Consider the following 25,896-nt stretch of genomic DNA (forward strand, 5'->3'; position numbering starts at 1 on the left):
CAGCGATAGCTTCATATGTGGCGTACAGATTTGAGAGAGGTATCAATCTTCTCATCTAATGCTCTGCAAGAAAGTGATTAAGCTTATTTCCCAAAATGCTGAAAAATTCCTTTTTAAATGGAGCAGTTTCCTTTCATGTTTAAAGTGTGACTGTAAGTCTCAAAGCCGTGTTGATGCTGCCAGGAATCAAAATCCGGTGGGGTAATGCTGAATGCTTTAAAAGCCTCAAGGCTGTCCAATTTAAACACATCGAGTCTAAAAATACACTTATCAGCCTTAAAAATAAAGTTCATAACTGTAGAATGAATTTCCCCAAAGAGTTTCCAGTCTGTATGCTAAGCTAAGCTAAACTAAGCTTCTTTCCAGTTACTGTAAATAATCCACAAACTTTACTCTAGACAAATGTTGCTGTATTTTTATTGATACTCATTGCGTACTGTGCAAACATGATTTTAACATTTAAGTCATGATCTCTGTAGATTCACACAATCAGCCAAAACTAAAACATTTGAAATGTTACAAAAATAATCTAAAAGTTTGTAATGTTTAAAACTTCTTTGCATATAAAGAAACGTGATTGATAAACCAGCTTTTTTTTTTTAATTTAACTTTTAAATGATAGAAAATATGTAACAGTCAAACATGCAAACATTAAGTGGTGATGATGTGTCACTAGTGGTAACAACAGTGTTAAATGAGAGTCATAAAAAACATTTGCAGCTTTGTCAGGTAGAATAAATGCATCTCAAAGCACGATGCTGTCTCCTGAAGCTACACCTGAGGATCCTGAGACAGTGCAACACCTTTACAGTTGGTCCAGCTGGTACCTGGCCCCCTCAGGGGGGGTCTCTGACAGGCTCACTGGACGCCCAGAGACGTCCGTGCACACTGTGTCGAAGCGGCAGTGACGAAACTCGATGGCAAAAGTGCCGAGGAAGACGAGGAAGAACATGACCAGCGCCCACTGGCACTCGGCTGCTTGCATGTGCAGACGCCGAGACATCAGGGTGAAGACCGCATCGGGTGAGTTAAGGGTGAGACACAAGCCAATGAAGGATTACAGTACATGCAAGCAGATTCTGCCACCACAGTCTGCATCTACTTTAATGTGGGATTCACTTACAGAATTGGGTCCATCCAACCGGAGAGCAGAGGGCAAACGTTTTGAAATCATTCAATTCAATTATTAAATCGACAACCGATTAGGTAAATAAATATTTGCAAAGGATAAGTTGTTCTATTCCATCACAGGGTTCTTATAATAATAATAATAATAATAATAATTATTATAATAACCTCAGTTAGCTCCTGTTGCTGATGGGTTAAAATGTAGAGCAACTGTCATGTCTGTGCCTTAAATATGAAGCTTAAGCCAGCAGCCAGTTAGCCTAGCTTAGCATAAAGACTGGAAACACCTAGCCTGGCTCGGTTTAAAGGTAACAACCCCCATTTGTTCATTTGTTTAATCTGTACAAACACTTAAGTGTAAAAACGACAAATTTTGGGCAGAGTCAGGCTAACGGTTTCTCTGTTTCCAGTCTTTATGCTAAGCTAAGCTAACTGGTTGCTATATTTACCACTTACCATTTATTGGTATGGATCTTCTCATCTAACTCTCGGCAAGATTTCCCAAAATATTGAATTATTCAAGTCATTTTTTCAAACAAAATTGTCAAATATTTGATGTTTCCAGGATTTATCTTTGAATATCTTTACAAGAAAACTCCACGGAGCTCCTTTAAATTGATTTCATACAATATGTCAGTGATTACCTTTTTAAATAAGTTCATTAGTAAAAGGATACAGAGTATCATGCTGACAGTGATGGATGCTGACAACAGGAAACGAATGATACCCGCCAGCTTCCCCTCATTCTTTATGTTAACTCTCAGGGTGATGTAGGACTGCATCCAGCAGAACAGCGTCCCCAGTCCGAAAGTCACGAAGGTGCCGAAGTTGTGGATCATCTCCTCAGTGAATAACTAAAACCGAAATCAATCAGTGAACTCGCTCTTTACCCGTCGAGTCTCTGCAGCCGAACCTGCAGGTGAGTCTATAAACTGGCATATTAATGGTCAAATACATGAACGTTACCTGGAAGTTTCCTACAAGTGTCATTCCAAAGCAGCCAATAGAGAAAGCCACCAGACTCCCGATATTCAGCCACGCTTTGTCTATTCTGGGTTTCAGCTGAAAGTACCTGAGGAGGGCAATAATGAACCCTGTAATACAGAAGAACCAACGGAAAATGAATTAAACTGTTGGCTTAATTCAACTCTGTCTGGTCATGCATTAATAGTGTGATATTCTCCCGTTTCTTTTGGTCTTTTCATGGGATTTAATGAGAATAATAATATAGAATATCAGTGTATCAGTTATAACTGGATTAACATGATCTTACCCACAAACGCAGCCAAGTTCATGACCTCGCTGAAGATGCAGCTGGCGGGCGGAGAGTTGCCTGCAACACTGAAAGGGGAGACTTTTGTATTTGCTTCTTCTAAAATAAAGATTATATTACAACAATAACTATGATTAAATGGTTAAAAGAAAATGATGAGTATGTACCTAATGTAGGGAGGATAAAAGGATCCATTTCTTCTAATAATGGTTCTTGCGCCCAGGGGCACTATCCTCTCATTCCAGAGAGCGACAAAGTATCTATTAAAAAGGAGGGAACAACATATTAAAGATAAATATAATAATAATAATAATACTGTAATGTCACCAGCTACAGGAGGAAGGGCAGATGTGTGTCTCTAAGTAGTAGTGTCTGTGTCTTTGTAGTCGTTTTATCTTTTTATAGCCATTTTGTGTGTCTTTGTAGTTGTTTAGTGTTTTTGTTGTCGTTTGGTCTTTTTGTAGTCATTTTGCATCTTTTTGTAGTCATTTTGTCTTAGATGTAATTTCTGGCTTAGTAGTAATTTCTGTCATTAGTCATTTTGTGTGCCTTTGTAGTCGTTTTCGTGTCTTTGTAGCCTTTTTTTTTTATCTCTTTGTAGGTGTTTTGTGTTTTTGTTATCGTTTTGTCTCTTTGTAGACATTGTCTTTGTAGTCATTTTGTAGTTGTTTTATCTCTTTGTAGCACTTTGCAGTCATTTGTCTCTTTGTAGTCGTTTTGTGTACCTTTGTAGTAGTTGTGTCTCTCTTTGTTGTCTTTTTGTGTGTCTTTCAGTGACATTTTGCAGGTGAACCAGAACTCTGCTGTTGGCTCAAAAGCCGCACCTTCAGTATTTAATTCACATCGGAGAGGAAGAAAAGCTGTTTGACTCCCGTCCAAAGCTTCCTGCCACAGCAGATCCACACTGACAGAAATTATACTTAATACTAGAGCAGACGATACAAAATAATATAGGAAGCTTTCAAAGAAAGCTCGAGATGTGGGTTTTATTTTGTCAAACTGATAGTTAAAGGTAATCCTATAATTAACAGAACTTACACCACCCACAGTCCAGCAGCAGTGAACACAGAGTAGATGAGAGGCAGAAGAGCCCACGGGCTGCAATTCCACATGTTGTCTCCTCTGACACCACAGAAGAAGAAGTTGTGTTAGTTTGTCTGGAAGATATTAATTTGTTAAATATGTTTGATGTGTAATGTCGCCAGGGAGATGGTGGGAAATAGACATTCTTCAGGTCACATGTATCATACAGTCAGAACTTCTATAGTTTTTCTATGTATTTAAGAAACTGCATTAAAATGAAACTTAATGACAAAACAGGAAGTGAGAAAGTTTTAATACTGTTAACAGACAGCAGCAGCAGGACGCAGCACTTCTCCATACGTACGTAAACATTAAAGGTAGGGAACTATGGAAACAGGTTATTCTCGTTGGTTTGTAAACAGCATGTAACTGTCGTAAACTGTCGACCATACCTGTCCGCCCTGTGGTTCAGCTCTCACCGGACCCGGTCTGGTCCCAGCGCTCCGGGTTCAGTTGTGGGTGGAGACTGAAAGTACTGTAAACATAAACTTCTCATCTACTTTCTATGTCATTTATAAACGTCGTTAACAGCTCCTCCATATACTGCAAAAGGTGTAACGTCGCCGTGGCATCATACAGCAGTACAGTGGTAAGATGACACTTCCGGTTTGAGCGCCTGTCCTTCAGAAGAAAAGCGCGGAAATGTAAATAAATAAATAAATAAATAAATAAATAGAATATCCAAATGTCATAAATATAGTGGTGGAATAAGTATTCAGATATTTTACTGAAGTAAAAGCAGTTTTTAAGCATTATGTGTTATTATTGTGCTATTTTAAGCAATAATAATAATAATAATAATTAATAATACTTATTTGTACTTAAGTAATATTTTGAATGCTTGACCTTTACTTGTAATGGAGTACTTTCCCAGTCTGGTACTGCTACTTTTACTTAAGTAAAGGATTTGAATACTTCTCTCACCTCTGAGTTAAAGTAGCAATACTACAGTGTACAAATACTCAGTTACAAGTAAAAGTCAAGCATTCAAAATCTTTCTTATGTAAAATTATTAGCATCAAAATATGCTTAAAGCAACAAAAGTAAAAGTACTCGTTATGCAGAACGGCCCATTTCAGAATAATCTGTTATATTACTGGATTTATTGATGATTAAGTGGAGCTAATTTTAATTACTATTACTATTTGTGTACTGCTGGGCAGCTTAACATATAATAATATCTAAGAACTAATTTGTTGATTACATTTTGTATTATTAATCTGAATCGGCAAAGCTAGAGCTGCCTACTTCTGTCTACAGCGGTGGTTGCTTTCTGGGTGTTTGTGCAAAACATAATGAAGCTGCCATCTATAGTTTGCCATGTGGGGGACTTGGAGGCGTCAACGGTTCAACAGCAAATGCTCCGGGGCCCCAAACAAGTTAATCCGGCCATGACAAACACAGGTGAGTCCTGTATACACAGCAGTACAGAAGCTTTATCTAACGCAGTGTCTCAAACAGCGACAGGACAGATCAGTTTACTGAGCTTTTTGTGAGTTAAACAAAAGATCTATTTGTGTTCACTCTAACAGATTATCATCTGATCATGTATACTGTTTAAATGCTTCTTTAAACCAAGAGGGATATAATGTACCACCTACAATACAAAGATTATAGCTGACAGACTACATGTTGCTCCTTATGGTAAGAATGAAAGCTATTATCTTGTACAGATGTTCCACTCAGCATGAATCACCTTGGTGATCCTCTGTCGTTTCCTCTAGCGCCACCAGCAGGTCAAAGGTTTTATTTGTCCACTATTTTGGTTTATGACTAAATATAAAACTAATAACATTCTCACCGGCCTCAGCTGTACTTTGTGTTTAATGCTAATTTGCAAATATTTGCATACTAACATGCTGAACTAACATGGTAAACATTATACCTGCTAGATAGCAGCATGTCAACATTGTCATTGTAAGCATGTTAGCATGCTAGTATTAGCATTTAGCTAAAGCTCCACTGTGCCTAAGTGCAGCCTCACAGAGCTGCTGTTGTGTTGTAAACTCTTTTACATGCATACATTTAAATCTGACCACTTTTAGGGAAACAAAATAATAAATAAATATCATCATTTTTCCTTTGAAACAGTATTTAAACCTTCAATAAAATACAGATACTGTAATTGAACAGTTGTTTCAATGTGCATCCAGTTACTTTGCTAATCTTCTGCATTGGCTGTAGCCTGAAAGCTATTAAAGTAGAATGATTTACAATCAATTCAATTCAATGTAGTTGAGACAGTATGGCCCGTTGTAATGGGCCATTATATATTGACATATAATATTAAACCCACTCCTGCAGAGACTAACTGCAGGTGGAGGCCGTTTCCCTTCCCATCTCTTATTTCATGAATTTAAAAGAAATCGACTAAAATAAAAAATAGCAACATCATATTGTAAATAAATACTATTTATTGAAAATATTGCATGTAGTCAATCTAAAACAAAGACTTGTTTTCCTTTATTAACAACATAAACTGAGGATGACCACTCAGACTGCAGCCCTCATCATAGTTGGAATGAAAATCAAGAACAAGTCTCCTTCCAGTTTCCCTCTGAGGTCTGATTCATTAGCAGACAATTACCGTCGAATGCCATTAAAGACGACTGCTAGCGTTTGTTTAAGCATGCATACTTTAAAATTCCATAAAAGCTCTTTTTTTTTTTTTCTAAAGTCCATTGCACTCAGCTGAGCCTCGTGATTACACTGAAAAAGAAATAAAATGAAATAAATCAACATTAAACATCCTCAATAACTGGGACTGCGTTGCTTTGCATTGACATATCCCACACTGACAATATCTTGGTCCAATGTGTTGTACGTAGTGACACCAGTGGTGAAAGTAAGACAGTAAAAGCAGAACGAGGGGGTTTAGAGCCCTGACAAAAGTCATATTAGGTTAAAAAAATAAAAATAAAAACTGGCACTCCAAGCATCAATGTTATTATTAGTTTTAACTTTAATTCTGATGCCCTGTTGTTAAATGAATCCATATTCTGTCTCCTGCTGTTCTCTATCATCTCTCTCTCTTATCTGCAGCCTCATTTGCAGTTCTACTGCAACCTGCATGCAGGAAATGATGCATTTATATGTAAAAATAAAGCATGATTTTGTACTTTAAAGAGAAAATTCTGTGTATTTATGGATTATAAAGGTATCGAGCGTTGTTGTTGTTGTTGTAGTGCACAAATATTGACAGACATAAAGACGAACAAGCTAATATTTCTTAAATGATTATTGTTTGCATGATCACGCAGTTGTGAGTCAAAAGCATGCTGCACTGCTGTGTAAGCAGTCTGTTATTAATACCTAATTCAATGAGATAAACTTTATTCTTTAAGTTGACTTCATTTATTTTGTATCATCTCAACACAAGTAGACAGAAATGCCCTTAAAATTCCTGAATCTCCTGTTGCTTTTCCTACTTTCTTTATATTTATTCCTGCTGAAACTGTGCCTTCCTTATATTTGCATTATAAGTTTGGAGGTTTTATTTTTTATTATGCTTCGATAAGATTGTCGCATTCATTATCAAACAGCCCTTTGTTTGTTGCGTGGGCTCAGAATTTACTTTCACCACTGAGTGCGACTGACAGCATGGCTTGTGTTTGAGTTGTGTCAGAAAACATGAAATGGCACAAAGAAGAATTCATCGGGATTTTCATACATCTCAGAATCCTTCATCGTTTGCACGGCGAGTCAAACGCGGCTCCCCGTGAAACAAGCTCGACCCCCCCCCCCGACCGGCCGCTCTCCACCGGGAGCTGGGAGCTGGGATTCTCTGCCCGATCAGACCCCGAGTTTGTTGGCTTGTGTTAGCACCACCTTGAGTACGGGCATAAAGGCAGACGTCTCGCTGAAGTTGCTGCTGCTGACTATGTGGGTGTGGATGTTCAGACCCTCCGCGTAGGATCGGGCCTCTATACTTCGGGCTATGTTGTGGAGTCCTCCTACAATGGCGGGAGAGAGCTGGAGAGAAGAACAGGAGAAAGATCAGAGCTCTGACATCCTGCAAACTTTATCAAATACTGCTCTTTAACAGGATCGATCTGTCCTGCAACAACATTTTCCTAATCCTATCCTGAACGTCTCTTCTTCTTATTGTTGTCGTGAAGCTCGTTCGAGTGTTTCCAAGACGGATTCACCAAACCCTCTTAAACCGGGCAGATATTCTCCAGATTAAGACCAGGTTTAACTCAGAATAAGTCGCCCCCAACTCATTTTAGAATCCCAGTTCTTCCTCTTCCTGTTATTATTATTGTCGTCTGTCATAACGCTAGAAACCAAGCCAAGCGGGATACTCACCGTCTGCTCTCTGAGTTTGTCGTAGAGCGCTTCCAGGCGTTTGTTGGCGTCATCAAGCTTCCTCTTAGTTTGCTGCGAAAAGATAAAATAAAGTACGATTACACATCTAATGATTCGCTTTGGTAAATAGAGATACGTCTAATTGTTGTCCCTGTCGGATAAGACTCACAGGGTCGGTAGCTACAGCCAAGCACTTCTGAATGAGCCCCTCGAATGTGGTCTTCAGGACCAGGTGCTCGTCGGGGATGGGCTTCTTCATGATCTTCTCAGCAGGGATGGACTGCAGCGGCTGAAAGGGTTAAACAGATAGTAAAGATTAGTATAAATAGTAGATCGTTTATAATCAAGTGGCCACAGTTAGGATATTAAAAGATGGTTATGTTTTTATCAGGGAACAACAGAACTGTGTATTTTGTGAGACATTAAAGCTTTTTTGAACCATCAGTTGGAGAGTTAGACCATATAATGAACTCTTACAGCCAATAATGTGTTTTCTGAGGGTCGCACAGACAGAAAATCACCAGTTTTATAATATTTCCAAATCAAAACTCTTACTTGTGTTGTTTTGTGTCAGAATCTACAGAAAACTACATACCTGTATAACATCTCCGGTAGGTGCTCCTGGCGCCCCCTCCATACTGGTCTTAGGCATTGCAGGGTTCATGGGTGGAGGGGAGAGCTGCTGCTGGTGGTGGTGCATGCCTGAGTAGGGGACCTGGGCACCGTGTGGGCCCTGAACCATGGCCTGAGGGGCCACGGAGGATACCGGCTGGGCCTGAGGGTCAGCGCCCAGCGGAGACATGATGGGAGCAGTGATGGGGGCGGGAGGGGTGTAGTTCTCTCGAACCTGCTGAAAGATGGCAAAGACATGTCATTTAAAACGTGCACCATCCTCATCGCCGTCTTCGTCTGCAGGAAGACGTGAACTCAAGCTACAGATTCACATGATGTGTTGCAGTAACGCACTTCAGTCCGCAGCCTTACCTTCTTCTTTGATGCTCTGCTCAGAGCCGGGGGGTCATTCCAGCCATTCTGAGGTCCTGCAGAAAAACCCCCCCCAAATCATTCACTCGTTCATACACAACCAGGGTACAGTCAATATTTTAGGTTTTTAAAATGTGTCAGAAAATTATGCAACTTGTTAGCCATAGCTTTAATCACAAACTTTGATTACTCTGCTATTAAATGTTAATTATTGACTGAATAATGTTTTAATTGAATCGCAAAATTAATTTTAAAAAGGATTCTTTAAAGGAGAGCATGTATAATTTCGATGCATATTTAGTTAATTGTTAATTTATAACAACTTTTTGAGAATTTATCAAATAATTAATTGATTGTAATTAAACTAATTCTAATATCTAATATATATATAATTATTCTACTCCAGGCTTCATACATCTTCAGACGCCCTGAACTGAAAAACTATTATTGCAGGAAATTAGAAATTGGAGCCACGTTTGTCTTTGAACACACAGACTGAGTGAGTCTGCGAGGACCATCACAGTGAGGACCATCAGAGCCATGCAGACCTGGTCTCTGAGAGCCGGGGATCAGCCCGGGGTCGGGGTCTAGCTGTGTACCTGAGAATCCGCTCGGCGGAGGAAGAGGCATGTACGACACAGGAGATCCCGGCCCGCCGTGCTGGAAAGGCGCTCCGGAGGACGGAGGAGCGGAAAAGGAGGAGGAGGTTGGAAAGAAAGGAGGAAGAGAGGGAGGAGAGGAGGACAGGCACGGGCCGATGGGAGGTAGTCCGGGATAGACCGGAGATGTCGGCTGAGAGGAGACGGGCTGTGTGTACTGAGAGAGAAAGCCAGGAGGCTCAGCAGGAGGAGGAGCAGCAGCAGAGGAGGAGTACTGAAGAGGCTGATAGATAGGCGCCCCCCCAGCTCCAGGCGGGTACTGGCTGACCTGGGGGTAGGCTGGGATTCAATACAACAGATGATGTTAGTGGAAAAACTCATGCAAGTTCTATTAACTGTATCACGCAATGTAAACAGATACAGACTACTCACAGTACAGTGCATGCTAACATGCTAACGAGCTTTATGCTTAGCTTGTAGGTTAAAGACTCAACAGGCAAAGAGATAAAACATCTTCTTCTGTTAGTGAGTGCGACGACATCGAGGAGCTCAGACATCACAGAGTCAAACATCTCCAGGAGGAAATGTTTGCCAGCGTTTTACAGAGAAGAACGGCTGCATGTTGTCCACCTCTTCACGCAACCCCGTCTCCAACAAATAACGTTCATCTATTCCAATAATTCACTTAATCGCAGCCTGGATGACTTTCACTTGCAACAGTCACGTGGAAGAGGTCAGAGTTGACAGTTCTGTTTGTTAAAGTTAAAGGCAGGGAAAGATGGTGGTTTTGGTTAAATACTGATCTTGTGTTTGTTGTCGACACGTGACTATAAAAACGATGCGTTCAGTATAAACATTCTGCAGCTCAATATAAAAATGTAAGTTGTTTATAAACTTCATTTTTAGGAGACAAGGTTGCTTGATGACATTTAACCTCAGACTGTGATTTCTCTCTGAAGTCAATAACCCTCGTAATCCACAGCTAACTGCTCTGGTAGAATATGTAAAACACTTACGCTGGTACTGATGGGAGAACATGTATGCAGGAGTGGAGGAGGGTGGAGGTGCAGCAGCCGTGCCGGAGGGGGGCATCCCGTACATGGAGTTTGAAGGCTCCGCCTGCAAAAACACAAAAAGAAATCTGAAATCATGTTTCAAAACAAAAGATAGAGAAGTATCCACTGATACACCGTCTGTGTGTGAAGAGTGACATCTAAACACACAGACACATGAAAGACTGAGAGGAGACAGTGAACGCATCACAGGAGACAGAGAAAACAGCGTCAACAGGAAGTGGGACGGCGATGTGTAGCCACGGGGACAGACAGGTGGAAGGCGTCACCACCGAAACCACAGCAGATAGAATTTGGGATATCAGGTTTTGATCCGATCAATGAAAACACAATCATTAAGGTCACCTGCGTGCAAGAACATCTGTAAACATCAGCAAAGGTGTGTGTCGGTCAGTATACCTGCTGGTCTGAGGCGCTGCCTACTTGAAGAGGAGGAGGGACATTGGGGAGGGCTGTGGGAGTTTGGTTACTCCAGGAGGTGACAGTGGAGGCAGCCCTCACCTGAAGCACACAGAGACACACGGCACATACCAATGATGGCCGCAGCATGGAGGGGGGGGAGGAGGAGGAGGGGGGGGCACCAGAAAACAACACCACAGCACATTGGACCAGAGCCAGGGTTCAAATTACACAAACACAACATTTTGCTCTTAAGCACTGCTGGCAAACATCATCATCATTAATATTTCATGAGTACATTTAGGGCTCGGCGTGTGATTTAAACCCCGGCATGAGTGGAATCCCAATCAACCAAATGACTACAGCACCACAGGAAACGGCAATGAGCACCAGGTGGTTCCTTAGCATGTGACAGGGATGAGGTCTGACAGCGTTTCATCAAATCAATCAAACAGAATCCAATTATCAAATGCAAGTCCTCCGCATGGATTATAAAATCTTCTCAGGCTCGTCTTTCCACAAGTAACTAAAGGCTAAAATAACTCAAACTCAGGGCTGAATAATCACCTTTTGTGTCCGGAGGAGGTCCTGACTCACAACTATTCAATTCATCTCATTAAAATGTTGACACGAATGAAGTTTTAAGTGGGAGATTCTCAAATTGACGTGAGATGATCAGCTGATTTCTGATGATCAGCTGATCTTTTCACTCACAGACAACAGCTGCAGAGAACCGACAAACTTAATGAGCAGCTGATATAATCTGCTTGCCTTTATGTGTTTCGTTGCTCTTTGCTAATAAAAGGAGTGATGGGAAGAGAAAGGTTTGATAAGACATCCGTTAGTGTCGAAGCATTTTGCAGACTGGAAACCAGCTTTAGGACCGCATCCCTCGCGAGTGAGTTTTTAGAGGAAGAACAGGAAAAAGGCCAGTTTGCCTTCAGGTTTAATAAAACCACAAACCTAAATCTGTGTGAGTCCTGATGTCGAACAAGTTTGAAAAGAAGACACCAGGTTTCACACAGATTCAGGTTTGTGAGTGATAAGAACAGTAAAAACTTGTGTGTTATGTGACACAATGGAAACACATACTGGCTGGTAATACTGCGGCTGTGCTGGGGCGGAGGCAGCAGGTGTAGGCATGGCTACTGGAGCTGCTGCGACGGGCTGAGGCACCATGGCGGGCTGGACCGGGGCGAACGGATGCCGGGGCAGGGCTGAGCCGCGCTGAGCCGGAGCGGGGGCGGGCAGCCGCGGCTGAGACCTCTGGGTTTGTACCGGAGCTGCAGGAGCCACCGCCTGCTGCCCCAGAGCCCGACTGAGGCGGTCACGAAGCTGCTGTACGGCAACCTGCGTGGTCCAAACGGGTGGAGTGAAATGAGAAAGGTTGGGTTAGTCCCTCTGCGTCTCATTATGATTTAATTAACTTAAATGAGCTATAATATAATATTAGTGTTTACAAGTGGAGTTCACAGTTAAATTAAAGACTCAATAAAACCCTTTCAATACCACTTAGAATGTAATTTAATACCTGTTTCACAATCAAACCTGAAACTGAATTCAGTGCTTTTTAAGACTTTTCAGACATCACTCAATCTAAACGGGCTGCACCACACAAACTAGTTCCACTAGTTTACATCCAGTAACTTCCAGGTGTACCTGTTGCATAGGTAACTGAACCAAGCACCAACCTCAGGGTCTGAAAAGTGAAGCCAATGCGAGTGCTTTAAACCTGCATTCTCTCTAATGGCCAGCAGGGGGCGACTCCACAGGTTCCAAAAAGAAGTCTGATTGTATAGAAGTCTATGAGAAAATGACCCGACTTCTCACTCGATTTATTACCTCAGTAAACATTTTCCTGATGACTTTATGGTCTCAGTCGCTAGTTTCAAGTCTTCTTCAATACAGCTTGATGTTCATTTAGTAAATTATGCTTAACTGACCAAACTAGCGTTAGCTTGCTAATATATGACCCGTTTAGGATTAAGAGTAAAAGACCCGACACTGAAAATGCTGTTTAATAATGATGTAAATTTGGAAGATTTTAAATCACATTATAATAATATAATAATATTTTAATGACTTACTGATCACATAATGTCAGTTAGGTCAGCATAATCTCATTCACACTAACTTTCTCAATGTATGCATATATAGATAAAACGGATTTTGCAGTTGAGTTACACACGTTATCAGTTATATATAATTTGCCCCCCCTAAAACAGTTTTGTTACAGCTGACTTCCTGTTGACGTATTTCATTGAACTTTTGCTTGAGTGACGCTAGGAAAAGATGTTGCCCCCACTTTACGAAAGGCACTGTTGTTTCTAAGAACTCAACACACAAAGCTAGTGGTGGATTTACAAACAGCTGGTGCAGCCCAGTCCTGATGTGTTCCGCACCTGGTTGGTGTTGTCAGGCAGGTAGGTGATGGCGGTGGACAGGCTGCCCTGGGAGGCCAGCAGGTTGGCGTACTGGCTCATCTTCTCAGCCAGCAGGATGCCAATAGCAGCGGGACCAGAGCGCTGGGTCTGCTCCACTGCACGTTGCAGCACCACCACCTTCTCCACCAGGTCCTGGGGGACGTAAACTCAGCACATTAGCATGGCTAAAAATAAACATCTGAGCTGCATTAACAGACTTTTTTGGTCACAACAGAACAAGCTGAAAACATCTTTTTCCTTCTGTTCCCGCTGTTTCCATCTTATCCAAGATCCTGTTCTCCACCAGTTTTTATTTTGGTTATGGATTTAGCAAACACTTGCACATCCAGCAGACATGTAATAACATTAGCATTCATTTATTACCACTCGATGAATTTAAGCTCAATATTCACTCTACTTTTCTTTGATCTCCACCAACTCCTGAGGGAAACTTTTGGCTCTTTAGCTGCTAAATGCTCCACTATGTTCACCAGCTAAGATAAGATAATCCTTCTTTAAATCCCTCAGCTGGGAAATTTGCATTGTTACAGCAGCATACAGGATAATGCAATAGCAAGAGACGTAGACATTGCACCATTTGTTACACATTCAGAAATATTGTATTGAGTGGATTGTCCATTTCGGTGTGCGTGGTCTACTGGGAACAGGTCTGATTGTGGAGCCTGACAGCAGCAGAAAGACCTGCGGTACCTCTCCTTCACAGACCGCGGGTGAAGCAGCCTGTCACTGAAGGAGCTGCCCAGTGCTGCCAGAGTGTCCTGCATGGGGTGGGACATGTTCTCCCTCAGGGATGATAGCTTTCTCCCACCACCTCCACTGAGTCTGGGGGGGGGGCATCCCAGAATAGAACAGTCTCTAACAGTGTCTGTCTGCCTTTTGGTGCTAGGTAGCGTATAATAGATTTTATTAAAGAATTCTCTCTGAAAACAGCTTTCTGCTGCTGCTGGAAACAAGGTTGATGAAAGCTGAGTTTGAAGGCTAGAAAAAACAAAGTTAGCGACCAGCTGGTGAACGTAGTTGAGCATTTAGCAGCTAAAGAGCCAGATCATTCTCTGAGGAGTTACTAGAGACCAAAAACAGAGGTACAAGAGAGTGAATATTGGATTTAAATTCATCAGATGGACAGATATGCTGCCTAAAGTGTCTAAAATAATCGGTTATTGCAGGTTTAAGATACAGAGCTGGAGTCTCAACACACCTGGAGAGACAGTGGACACTGTCCGTTCTGTGCTCGAGTCCAACAAGTCACCAGTTTCTCCACGTTTCCAGCACAGATGTAACACAGACAGGCCTGGGCTTGCAGTTGAGCGTCTTCTGCTGCCTCCAGTCTGCCCCCGAGAAGGTCTGACAAACAGACGAGCTCAGTTAGAGAGCACAAATTCACAGCTGAGAGACAACGGAATTTAACTGAAGGGGCAGAAACTCTGAGGAAAAGGCTAAACTAACCACAGAGGGAGGAGAACTCCTCGGGCTGAGCGTAGGTCATGACAGCAGCCAGAGCCTCCCTCCAGTTCTGCAGGTCACACGTCTTCAGGATGTCGTGCCAGTCTTTCATCACCACTGCGCTGATCAGCTGCAGGACAAACACATCAAGTTACATCATCGACAACAAACTCTCAGTTCATAAACTCTCAATTGTCCTTTGTGGTTACCTTGGTTATCTTGCTGTGTGTTTTCGTAAAATACTTCTTCTGGGTTTTCTCTAAGAGCTCGGCCCCTCCGGCGATGGCCAGGATGATGCTGTCTGCCATTCGGTTGTCATGGAGACAGAGCTCCACGGCTCCCTCAAAGTCTCCGGTCAGCAGGGCCTGTGTGATCAGCCCGTCCACATCTTCCAGGAGGACAAAAGAACGTGAATATTTTACAATGATCAGACACACAGAGTCGTTTTAACTGGTTCGTTCTTTCTCTCTGGTCTCGTTTGTTGTTCAGTGAAATCTGCTGCCGTGGGTTCATGTCATGAAAGAGCTGTTACCTTGACTGATGCTGAGACTGACTCCTTCTGTATTAGCTGGAGTTGGAGCTGGAGCTGGAACCGGAGCTGGAGATGGAACCGGAGCTGGAACCGGAGCTGGCATCTCAATGGGCTCCTCGACAGGGGCCGAGGTCTCAGCAGGACTGGGCTCCTCCTCCACTGGTGCTGCCATCTCCTGAAACACCAGAGAAGCATCCCGTCATGTCTCAAGTTTACTCTTCTCCTCCTCCCACGTGGTTGCCAAAAGTTTAGCAGACAGAAAACACACAAATTAAGTTTCAACCATTATTCTGGAGCCTATTTAACTGAGCTAGAAGACAGCGTCTATGGAAATGTGCAGTGATGAAGGTGTACCTCCTCCAAGGGGATCTCCTCTTCCTCTCCTTCCTCCTCTGGGAGAACCTGGTCCACATTTTCTTCTGGTTCGCTGGTAAGAGCGTCCTCTGGATCTGCTGCTGCTGGCTCTTCAGTCTCTGGGTCAGGAGCGGAGTCCAGTTCCAGTGTGGCTTCCGGCTGAAGGTTTGCTGCAGCAATCATGTCGAACGCTGCCTCGGGAGTGGAGTCCAGTTCCAGTGTAGCTTCTGGCTGAAGGTTCGTTGCAGCAATCATGTCGAACGCTGCCTCTGGAGTGGAGTCCAGTTCCAGTGTGGCTTCCGGCTGGAGGTTCGCTGCAGCAATCATGTCGAAGGCTGCCTCAGGAGTGGAGTCCAGTTCCAGTGTGGCTTCTGGCTGGAGGTTCGCTGCAGCAATCATGTCGAAGGCTGCCTCGGGAGTGTCAACAGGCGGCACAAGGCTGAGGTCTGGCAAAGGCTGCAGGCTGGCTGGAGCAGGCACCTCCACCTGAATATTGTGGGGAAGATAAGAGGTCAAACACAGAGATATCATTCGATATTTGGGGGGAAGTGTGTAGGGGAGTAATAACAAGATACTTCTGGACGCCACAGATAAAAGTCCGATCAGGTCAAACAAATGCTGGAGAAAATGTGGACTGCAAATTGGCACCCATGCTCATATTTGCTGGTCATGTCTGCACTTCAGTAACTTTGGAGACGATGTGTTCGATATGTGACGCAGAAATTCAAGTAAAATTTAAGTAAAGTAAGTAAGTAAGTAAAGACAAATTTGCTAATTAAGGATTCATGCACATATTAGACGAGACTTGGCTTTATTTTAAGGTAAAGACAGCTCAGGATCAGCTGCTCTTTGGTCCAATTAAGATAACACATTTTTTAGCAGTGGTTGGCATAAAAGCTAATTTGGCTTTGACTCTGGAGTCAGGGTCATGTTTGACTTCAGAGCATGACAAGACCTTTACGAGTTCACAGAGACAATCCACAGCCACAGAAAAAAGTCAAATGTGTATGAGAGTGTTGTGCAGATTTAAGAAATAAAACAGAAACCTGAAGCAGAATAAATCGTTTTTAGCTTTTTCGCTGATTGTAAAATCTGTACAAAGCTTCCTCTGCGTAGTCTTAGTCGTAGACGAGGCTTCATCTCTATAAATACTTACAACACTTCCTTATTGCAAAATGTAAGACAGCCAAGAACTGAAGCGCTAATTGCTGCCGTCACTATTGTTGTCAGTGAAAGAATGTGAACGGCTCAGTAAGCGGGAACAAAGGGAGAGTAGAGTAGAGAGGTAATGGACAACTTGGAAACATCTCTACTAACTGGACAGAAACAAGTTTCCCTGTTGTAGATTTAAAACAGTCGCTGATTTTGAAGTTTTTCTAAATTCATTTTCATTGGAAAGGTCAAATAACACCATAATAATAAGACTGCATCACATCACTTGTATAATCACTGGTTGTTGTCATAAACAGTGGTGACTTATCGCCACACGGGGTCTAATTCAAATCTATGTGGGCACCAGAATGAGCAGTAATTTAGAAACCTACATAATACAATAGTTAGTTTATAGTAGTTAGAGCTAGGAGACTGTTAGCTTAGCTTAGCATAAAGACTGGAAACAGCACAGCTAGTGGCTCTGCCTTCCTTGAGTCCGGGACATGTTTTACGGGGAATTATCTCTGGTATCACTTTTGTATGAATTAAACAAACAAGATATAGCATGTTAATTGGTGAGCTTTAGGAGGTGCTGGTAGATTGATTTTTCTAACCTTCGGACAGAGTCAGGCTAGCGATTTCCAGTCTTTATCTGCAAGACTGCAAATCAGTGTATTTCACAAAATGACAAAGCTGTTCCTTTAAAATGCACCGTGAGAGTTGCTGCTTTAAACAAACTCACCTGTGGAGGGTCAGCAGGCTTCTCCTCTAGTGCTGCGGAAATCTGACAACAAAAGGGACACGTTTATCACAGGACGTGCTGAAAGACACTTGATGAAAGTATTAAACAGAAAATGTTGTAAATAGTGTCATATGGGGGCCCAGAAAATCTCACCTTTAAGGCTAGCTCCTCTTTGTTGTACCCCAGTAGCTCCAGATACTTGCTGCGGATATCACTTTGAAAGTTAGCCTGGAAACACAAAACAGTCACACAAACAACTTAAAGAATGACAGCATTATTTACTGAAAACTGTACATTTCCAAGTTTATTCAGATTTCATACCTTGAGGAAAGACCAAACAGTCTTTTCAAACTCATTTTCAGCTGCACCGATCTTTTCCTGGCAGAAATCCACAAAGCTGCCCGCACTCAGAGTGGCCTGCAGCTGATCGGAGCGCTTCAAAAGGGCCGTTTCTGTAACAACCTGGCTGATATGTACTACATGTGAAGTGGGCTGCTGGGGCTGCTGAGGGTTCTGCTTTGTGTTCTCCATAGATACCAGCTTCCCACCAAACTAGGAGGGAACAAAAGCCAAAAGAATGTCATTTTTGTTTCAGATGGTAAAACAAAGAAGCTCAATCCTCAATGTCATAAAGGGTGAAGAAAACTGAACTCACAGCAAACGAAGCTCCTACAGGTCTGCGGATCCACTTGGGTGGCTTCTTCAGGGGGTTCACTGCAGCTGGAGGGGCAGGAGTTTGGGGCAGCTGCAGCGGGGGCAAAGTTTGTCCCGTCCCAAAAGGATCCATGTTCCCAAACGAGTTGCTGATCTGTAACAGACACCCAGAATCCAAATCACAGCTCTAAACAACCCAACAGCACCCAGCAATCACACAGTATCTGAAAAGGCATCAATAATAACAAAGAAACGGCTGCAAAATATAAAAGAAGACAATGACGTTTAACTATGATACTTGCTATAAGCTAACAGGCTCATTGTGGCTTTATTGAGTCTCTGTTGACCCGCATATGTTTTGGTTTGTTCCATCTAATCTCACCTGGTCAGCGTGTCTCTGGCTCTGCGCCTGGTTGCTGCCTCCCATGATGGAGTAGATGTCGATGTGTCCGTCAAAGCCCGCGGCCGACAGCACCGCAGGGTTCCTGGGGCACCACTGGATGTCAAAGCACCACTGGCTGCTGATGGGCAGCTCGTACAGCACCTGAAGAATCAGGCAGACGATTTACTAACATCAGAGGGACAACAGGAGAGCTGGTGTTTTGTCTACTTTGGTCGTGTCAATAACCTACATATAAATACCGTAAACTTTTACCTCCGCTGTGTTTGGATTCCAGCACAGGATCCTGCTGTCCTTCCCGCAGCTCAGGAGCAGCTCCGGATCAGCCAAGCTCCAGGCGATGGCCAGGACGCCCCTGGACATAAAGAACAGTACAGTTATGTCTTAAAAAGCCACATGATTTTTAAGGGATATTGTCGACAAAACCGATGAAAAGACCAAAAACAGGCTATGTCTTAGTCCGTCTCTCAAAACTTTTTACAATACAAGCCCACTGGTTCCTACTGAAGATGTAAATCTTTAAAAACAGGTCACAAATATAGAGATTGATTTTTTAAAAAAAAGGTTAAATAATTTCTTTAAACAGCTGTAGTTTGTATCAAACGTCACTCAAACAAGAGGAAACAGAGCATTTATAGTCACTACTTTCAGCAGCAGGTGCTCTAGTGAGTATTTGGGGCAGCAGGACGGTGTGTGTGTGTGTGTGTTCATGGTGATGAAGGAACATGTCGCCCAGAGCAACAGTGTGGTTCAGTGATGTGTTTTTAATAGTTTTTGGACAACAAGGAAGAAGAGGAAGAAGATATATCAGGTAATACTCGTTCACAGGATCAATTCATTGTTGATTTTCATGAGATTTGTTGACGGTAAGAAAGATGAAAACTATCACCAGTCATATCCTTTAAGACTGCAAAGGAAAGCTGCCACATGTCACAGGTGTGTTTACCGTGTGTGATTCTCTAAAATCTTGAGAGGAGAGGTAGCAAAACGTAAGTCCCACATCTGGATGACCGGCATCCGGTCGTCCTCCGAGGACAAGACCAGCTGAGTGGCCACTTCTGGGTTCCACGCCAGCCCGGAGCAATGCATCTAAAAACAAACACATACACACAAAAGGAGACAGTCAAAGTCAAAGCAGACCAAAGATCAGTCAGAACAACAACAACAACATATTCTTTGTCCGAGACAGCATCTGTGTGACTTCATCAGAGCGCAGAAGAGACGACGTACTCTGTTGCTGTGGTCGCTAACTTTGATAATGAGGTCATTCTTGCGGAGGTCCCACACTGAGGCTCGGCCACTCGGGCTGGCGGAGGCCAGGATGTGTTGCACCTGTCTGTTCCACGACACACAGCTGATGTCCTCCTGAGGCTTTAAGGCAGAAACACGAGCTCTATTTGTCATTATACATTCATTACACTCTAACTGTCACTTGTATGCATGAGATGGTACAGATTATGTCACACACATAATATGACGGCACAAAAACAAACATGAATGTGCACTAGGCTTCGGACTACTACTGTTTGAAAATAGCCATTATCGCTTAATTATGGTGACATCTGACAATAGTAGCCATCGATAGCCAGCTGACATAAACAAAATAACTTCAGATTTTGGCAGCAGAAATCACTGAATCATTGAACGTGTTGAAGGACACAGAAAGTCAATTTTGAGATTTACGAATAACAGTAGAAGATAAATGTAAAGCGTAGTTTAAGAAATACCTGAGTTTTAGGTCCTGGCGTCATTGGCGAGCCGAAGTTATTCATGTCCCAGATATAAATTTCAGACTCATTCCCACCTGATGCGACCAGGTTTGTCTGCAGCAGAGGACAAAACATAAAATGAGTCCCTGCATCTGTTTTTAAATCGAGCGCATGAACATAATGTTAAAGTCACCGACGCTGGAGTTCAAGGGATCCTACCTGGAACGGGTTGACGTCGAGCGCTCTCACTGGCCCCGTGTGCTTTTCACTCTCAGCAATGATCACGTCGCTCTCTCCAGCGATGATCTTTGCGGGGTCGTACAGGATGACGTTGCCGTTCTCTCCTCCTGCGATAAGGACCCCAGATGGGTGACCTTGGTCATCCATACCGTAGGGACCCCACACCAGTTTGTGGTATCTGCGCGGAGACAGGAGTACAAAGCGTGAGTGATGAGGAGTTGCACTGAAAGGGAAGAGTCAACAACCTGAGTGAAGCCAGCAGCTCTCAGTACCTGTGAGAGGAGGAGAAGCTGCCACATGACTTCATGTCCAGAGATGGATCAGTCAAGTCCAGCTCGAAAAACTCCAAGGAGGCATTGGTGCTGAAGGAGGCATCCAGCTGCTGGGCTGATGTTCCTGCAGAAAGAGAGCACAGGAACCTTTGGTGCATGTTCTGCCACATAACCACAGCAAAGTGTAAGAGTAACCTTTAAGAGCAGCTCTCAAGTCATCACATGATTAATAACATGTTTCCTCAGAGTCAGAACAGCCAGTCAGAGACCATACATCTGCCATATTGTTCAGTCTTTTAAAGAAATCCTTACATTTTATTAGTGATGCATTATTCTGCAAAAACACATGTAATTATGTTTAAAAAGTAATCTTTAATATCTACTGTAGCAATAACACTTGCATTTAACAGCAGTCTAAAGTCTGACGATGCTGCAGCTGTGTGTGAGTCAGTGTGCTCCTTCTTGTAATGTCAAACTAAATAAATGAAATAAATGTACGCTGCATAGTGCTGGAAATGACGCAGCATCATGTCTTCTGTTGGGACTGTCGGACTCTCCGTGACTCAGACTAGTTGCAGTGGTTGTATGAACGGCTGGAAGACTTGACAAAAGTGATATAACATCCTGTCAAAAGTCCAGATAGCAGCAGGCCTGCGCCTGAGCTCGCTGCATGTTCATACCTGTTGCAAGGTAGATGGGGTGGTGCTGTGCAGGACTCCAGCTCTGGATGGCTGTGCGGTTGATCTCTTTAAGTTTCATCCTGGAAAAAAATAATTACCACAGAGTGGTTACGGTGCAATGAGGTGCAATCATTTTATTTTTGTTCCTCTCCATGTGGCTTCTGCAGGGATCGTCACAGACAGCACAGCGTACAGTGTTTGATGTATTTTAGCTCTGACAGAATGAATAAAAAAATAGCTTATACTGCTGGGCTTTACATTAAAGGGACAGACTCACATTTTTCCAAGTGTGTCTAAAAGCACTTTGCATGCCCATATGTTCATTGACTGAGTGTAAGTATTGTGTTAAGATAGACTAGAAAATATGTGAACCAATTCTTTAAAGGTAAGAGGAGGCAAACTAGTCGAGGCACGAGGTTGGTCTGGTTTATAAACAAGCAAACCAGGTTTTGCACGCCACCATTCAGCCCCGCTGCTGTAACAGACACACTAGTTACAGAGTTACAGACAACGGCCTACGTTGACTGACACTAAGGACGACTTGGGCAATGCATAGTAGAGCTGTGTTGGAGCAACACCATTACATGTGTATTATCTGGCTCTCAAGAAACTGGGGAACCAGTCGGTCCACTTCTTGCATTCAAAGGTTAACAATAACAAACAAAAAGTACAGTAGGAGCTAGCAGCAAGCTAACAGCTGATGGAACAATTAAACGCCACACAGCAGTGGCAATAAGGAGCCTCGGTGGTTGTGGAAATGAAAGTCAAAAGGCAGAAAACGGGCTGCAGTTTATTGTCACTTTCCGTACATATTTACTGGGACACGGTACAGCACGTCCTCAAGCTACAAGAGGACATTACGTTTTCTAGCCTGCTAGCTGCCTGTGCAGGCAAGATAAAACAGTGGGAAGACAGTTACACTCACTGAGACCCACTCACATATATTATTACTTCACCAAAGAGGCTTACCTTCCCGTCTTTGCTCCTTCTTACATGAACGCACACATAAAATAGGTGACAAACACAAACGCCCTCCAGCCGTGCGAGTTCCCCTTTCGGTTCTGCTTAAAGATTAACGGTTGTAAAAACAGAAGAAGCGGCTACCGGGTCCCGGCTACGGACTCAAGACAGATTTCCACGTCCCCACTGGTCTCCATCAACGTGGCACTAAGCAGCGGTCTCCTCCTACCGCGAAGAAGAACAACTTCCGGGAGACGTCGACACTGCTACGCCTGCTAGCATGCTAACTATGCTAGCGTCACATTTTCATAACAAGTCTACTCCCGCACCTTAAATATCAAGAGAAGCTGGAAGAACTACAACATTTTACATTTAAAACGATGAAATTCGGAGGACAAATACATTGAATTTGTTAAGAATATAATTTTATTGAAGTATTTCATACATGAATGCAAATATTCTATAATCACCTCCACTTGAATATATTTATAAATGCATTTAAATCATATATCAAAGCCCTGGAGAGGATGAACGAAAACAGTGATACTCAACGAACTAAATACTTTTCTTTACTTTCAGTTAGTTATTTTTATACTCAAAAATTTCATGTTAAGGTTCAATCATCTAAGTCACTTTTCTTATATTGTTCTTGTACAATTTCCCCCCGGGGATCAATAAAGTATTTCTGATTCTGATTGATAAATTCTGCTCAATATTTTGTGTAACAGAAATTGTTTTTAAGTTAAATAACAGCACCAACAGTGAACAAGTAAAAACACTCCATTACAAGTAAAAGTCCTCCATCCAAAATTGCCCTCAAGTAAAAGTACAGTAAGTATTACCAGCAAAATGTACTTTAACTTTTAAGATTAATACATGAATGTTAGAGCAGGAACAAGGCGGAGCTGGTTTTAACTACTTTAAAATAGTCAAGTTACTTTAGTCCAGTGGTTCCCGACCCAGGGAATAAATCTGAGGGGCTGTGGAATTATTAATGGGTTCCTTTTAATAGAAACCTGAGGAGCCCTATCTAAGCACCCTACCTTGGAAGGTGTCACAAGCCAAAAAGGGTGGGTGCCATTGGCTTAATCTTTTTAAACAATTCATTTTTACTGTAAAATAGCAACCTGTATATGAGTAGTATGAGATTCCTCTATATTTAATTAAATCAACACACTGGTGATAAGCATGGAAATGTCTGAAAAAGCTTGTAAACCTCATTTCACCAAAGATACCCGCCCATCTGAAAAAAACACAAAACACAAACAACAACTTTGCTTCACAATTTGTATTTATTCAGCAGTGAATGACTTAAAATAAAAAGACAAACCAGTCAAGTGTTTATGGTAGATGAAGTTGTGTCAAGACGTCACCTGAACTCACTTTCACTTCAGCAGGTGCACCCTGAAATGATAAAGCAGTATTAAAGTAAACTGAGAAGTTAAAAATTACACAATAGCAGCAAACTCTTTAGATGATGAGTGCCAAAACCCTCATTCTGAAGTTCTAAGATAATCTTCCCCAGACAAATGAATGGGTCAGATGGGTAGTGATTGATATAATCATTGGGATGGCTATTCACTTCACAACATAACAGAACTGCTATACATACGCTCATATCAGGTCCACACAGCATAATTCACTGGAACTCCTTTTCTTCAGTTGATCTGTCAAAACAAGATTTTGATTTTTAGACTATGGACACCGTGAATACATTTGTACATCGAATTGTACATTAAAAAAACAAGCGTTAGGAGAATAGGATGTGTGCCGAATTGAATAATTGCTGCTTAAACTTAACCATGTTTGAGTTGTGTTCTGTTAATTAAATTAATCTTTGTTGACAAACGAGTTGACACCAAACAACAACAGTTTAAATAGGAGTTTGGCGTGACGCGTTTCTCACGCACTGGAACTCGGTGACTTTCCTTGACCACGTGCTCTGGCGGTGGTGGGTTTACTACGTGAAGCGTGCTAAGTGTGTTGTCTACAAAACATTATAACCAAAAACAAAGCAATAGTAGATTCAACTGACAATTTACTTACCTATTTACCGAAAACGGGCCCCCACGTGCAGAGATACAACTTCAGCTAACGAGACCTCGCTTCAAAATTATGCTCGAGAGAACAGCGAGCTAGCTAGCTACACATATCGACTATATTTATTTAATACGCACAAAATGTGCATTTAAAACACTTGTAGGTGAAATACAAATATAAATGCCTGTTCTTGCCTCGAAGATGGACATTTACCCGACGGGATCCGACACGCTGTTAACCCAGCCCTTTCCTAACTTCTACTTCTACTTCTTCTTCTTCTTCGACTTGTCTTCTTTTTCTTCTTCTTCGTCTTATTTATTGACAGTTGCGGCTCTGTGCGCGTTACCGCCACCTACTGCGTGGGATGTACTACTTTACTCTAATTTGTGAAGAAGACTGGGCATGCGCAATCATATACCTAACAGTTTGTTGTAACTAATACATTTTCATAGATTAATTACATTGCACACTTCAATCAAAATTGGGATATAACAAAATATGAATGTTTGTTAGAAGAAATGTACAAAAATTCCAACCGAACAAGAGTTGGAACTAGGCCATGCATTCAGGGTGCAGTGGAGGAGCAAGAGTGAGCAAAACAAGGGACAGTATCTACAGTAGGCACTTTCCATTGCTCTAACTATATATTTTACCAGTATATGGTGTAAATATTTGCACATAGTCCTTTGACTGCCAAACAACTGCATAACCAGTAACATTTAATTAAGAGTATTCTATTTTTTTTTTTTTTGCTAATTAATTCAATTTTACACAAGCTCACATACGTAAATGTGATGAAAAATGCTTCAGAAACCTTTTCTGTCTTGAACTTTGTGCAGTGCTACCGTGGAGCTGTGTGTGATGAGATGTGTGTGTCACGGACTGCTTAATAAGAGTAAACTCTTATTAAGGGTTATGTGGTTGCCTCTGTGAATCAGTACGGTGCAGCTGAGACCAGGATTTAGTTGACCCTCCACTTTATTGTGTCATATAATTACAGAATAAAAGCATTTAGCTCAAAGCACCACTCTGCCCGAGCTGATAGCATGGCTGTGGAATCTCAGTCTCATTAAAAATGATGCTTCTAATGCCAATTAGAATATTTTGAACAACCCTTTAAACTAAAATGTATTCCTTACATAGTCTCATACAATGCAAAACCTTCAACCCAGCTGACTACATGAGCCCTGTAGATATTTTTCATTGTTTACACATTGACTCTCATGTGACAGTACATTTATCATGGCTAAATAAATGGTGAAATAATAAATTCACAATCTTTCATTACATTAAAGGCATTCAGACACATTTTCATCTTAAAAAACATGATGTAGTTTATTCAGGATGAGCTGGTGAAACAACTCATTCAGCCACAATGATGAAAGGCAGCCAACTCTACAACAGACAAACATCGTGTTATTAGACGT

The 25,896-nt window shown here is 42.1% G+C and overlaps 2 protein-coding genes and 1 long non-coding RNA gene across 4 annotated transcripts; all 3 read right to left on the minus strand.

Annotated features, from left to right (window-relative positions):
* Nucleotides 1-434: 434 nt before the first annotated feature.
* tmem150c (transmembrane protein 150C) lies at nucleotides 435-4,035 on the minus strand. The gene is made up of 7 exons (XM_070924906.1): nucleotides 3,877-4,035; nucleotides 3,440-3,523; nucleotides 2,569-2,661; nucleotides 2,402-2,469; nucleotides 2,095-2,222; nucleotides 1,805-1,982; nucleotides 435-1,014 (listed from the first exon to the last, which is right to left on the minus strand). The coding sequence occupies exons 2-7, from the start codon at nucleotides 3,511-3,513 to the stop codon at nucleotides 806-808; spliced, it is 750 nt and encodes a 249-aa protein (XP_070781007.1). The 5' UTR covers nucleotides 3,514-3,523; nucleotides 3,877-4,035; the 3' UTR covers nucleotides 435-805.
* A 1,845-nt stretch (nucleotides 4,036-5,880) lies between these two features.
* On the minus strand, nucleotides 5,881-22,569 carry sec31a (SEC31 homolog A, COPII coat complex component). 2 transcript variants are annotated; one of them, XM_070924223.1, is made up of 28 exons: nucleotides 22,439-22,569; nucleotides 21,470-21,549; nucleotides 20,790-20,913; nucleotides 20,497-20,695; nucleotides 20,296-20,391; nucleotides 19,799-19,939; nucleotides 19,515-19,657; nucleotides 18,824-18,923; nucleotides 18,551-18,712; nucleotides 18,170-18,322; nucleotides 17,836-18,066; nucleotides 17,668-17,742; nucleotides 17,515-17,556; nucleotides 15,621-16,106; nucleotides 15,267-15,441; nucleotides 14,944-15,122; nucleotides 14,738-14,864; nucleotides 14,490-14,635; nucleotides 13,250-13,423; nucleotides 11,940-12,197; nucleotides 10,848-10,949; nucleotides 10,392-10,494; nucleotides 9,376-9,714; nucleotides 8,777-8,832; nucleotides 8,388-8,642; nucleotides 7,962-8,081; nucleotides 7,793-7,864; nucleotides 5,881-7,456 (listed from the first exon to the last, which is right to left on the minus strand). In XM_070924223.1, exons 2-28 carry the CDS (start codon nucleotides 21,546-21,548, stop codon nucleotides 7,277-7,279), a joined length of 4,317 nt encoding a protein of 1,438 aa, XP_070780324.1. In that variant the 5' UTR covers nucleotide 21,549; nucleotides 22,439-22,569; the 3' UTR covers nucleotides 5,881-7,276. The 2 variants fall into 2 exon arrangements, with proteins under 2 accessions (XP_070780324.1, XP_070780325.1); XM_070924224.1 differs by lacking the exon at nucleotides 9,376-9,714.
* A 1,130-nt stretch (nucleotides 22,570-23,699) lies between these two features.
* Nucleotides 23,700-24,708, minus strand: LOC139300881 (uncharacterized). The gene is made up of 3 exons (XR_011598872.1): nucleotides 24,476-24,708; nucleotides 24,042-24,096; nucleotides 23,700-23,833 (listed from the first exon to the last, which is right to left on the minus strand). It is a non-coding gene; the product is annotated as an uncharacterized lncRNA (long non-coding RNA).
* Nucleotides 24,709-25,896: the final 1,188 nt, after the last annotated feature.

The sequence above is a fragment of the Enoplosus armatus genome, chromosome 18 (assembly GCF_043641665.1).
Source record: "Enoplosus armatus isolate fEnoArm2 chromosome 18, fEnoArm2.hap1, whole genome shotgun sequence".
NCBI classification, from domain to species: domain Eukaryota; kingdom Metazoa; phylum Chordata; class Actinopteri; order Centrarchiformes; family Enoplosidae; genus Enoplosus; species Enoplosus armatus.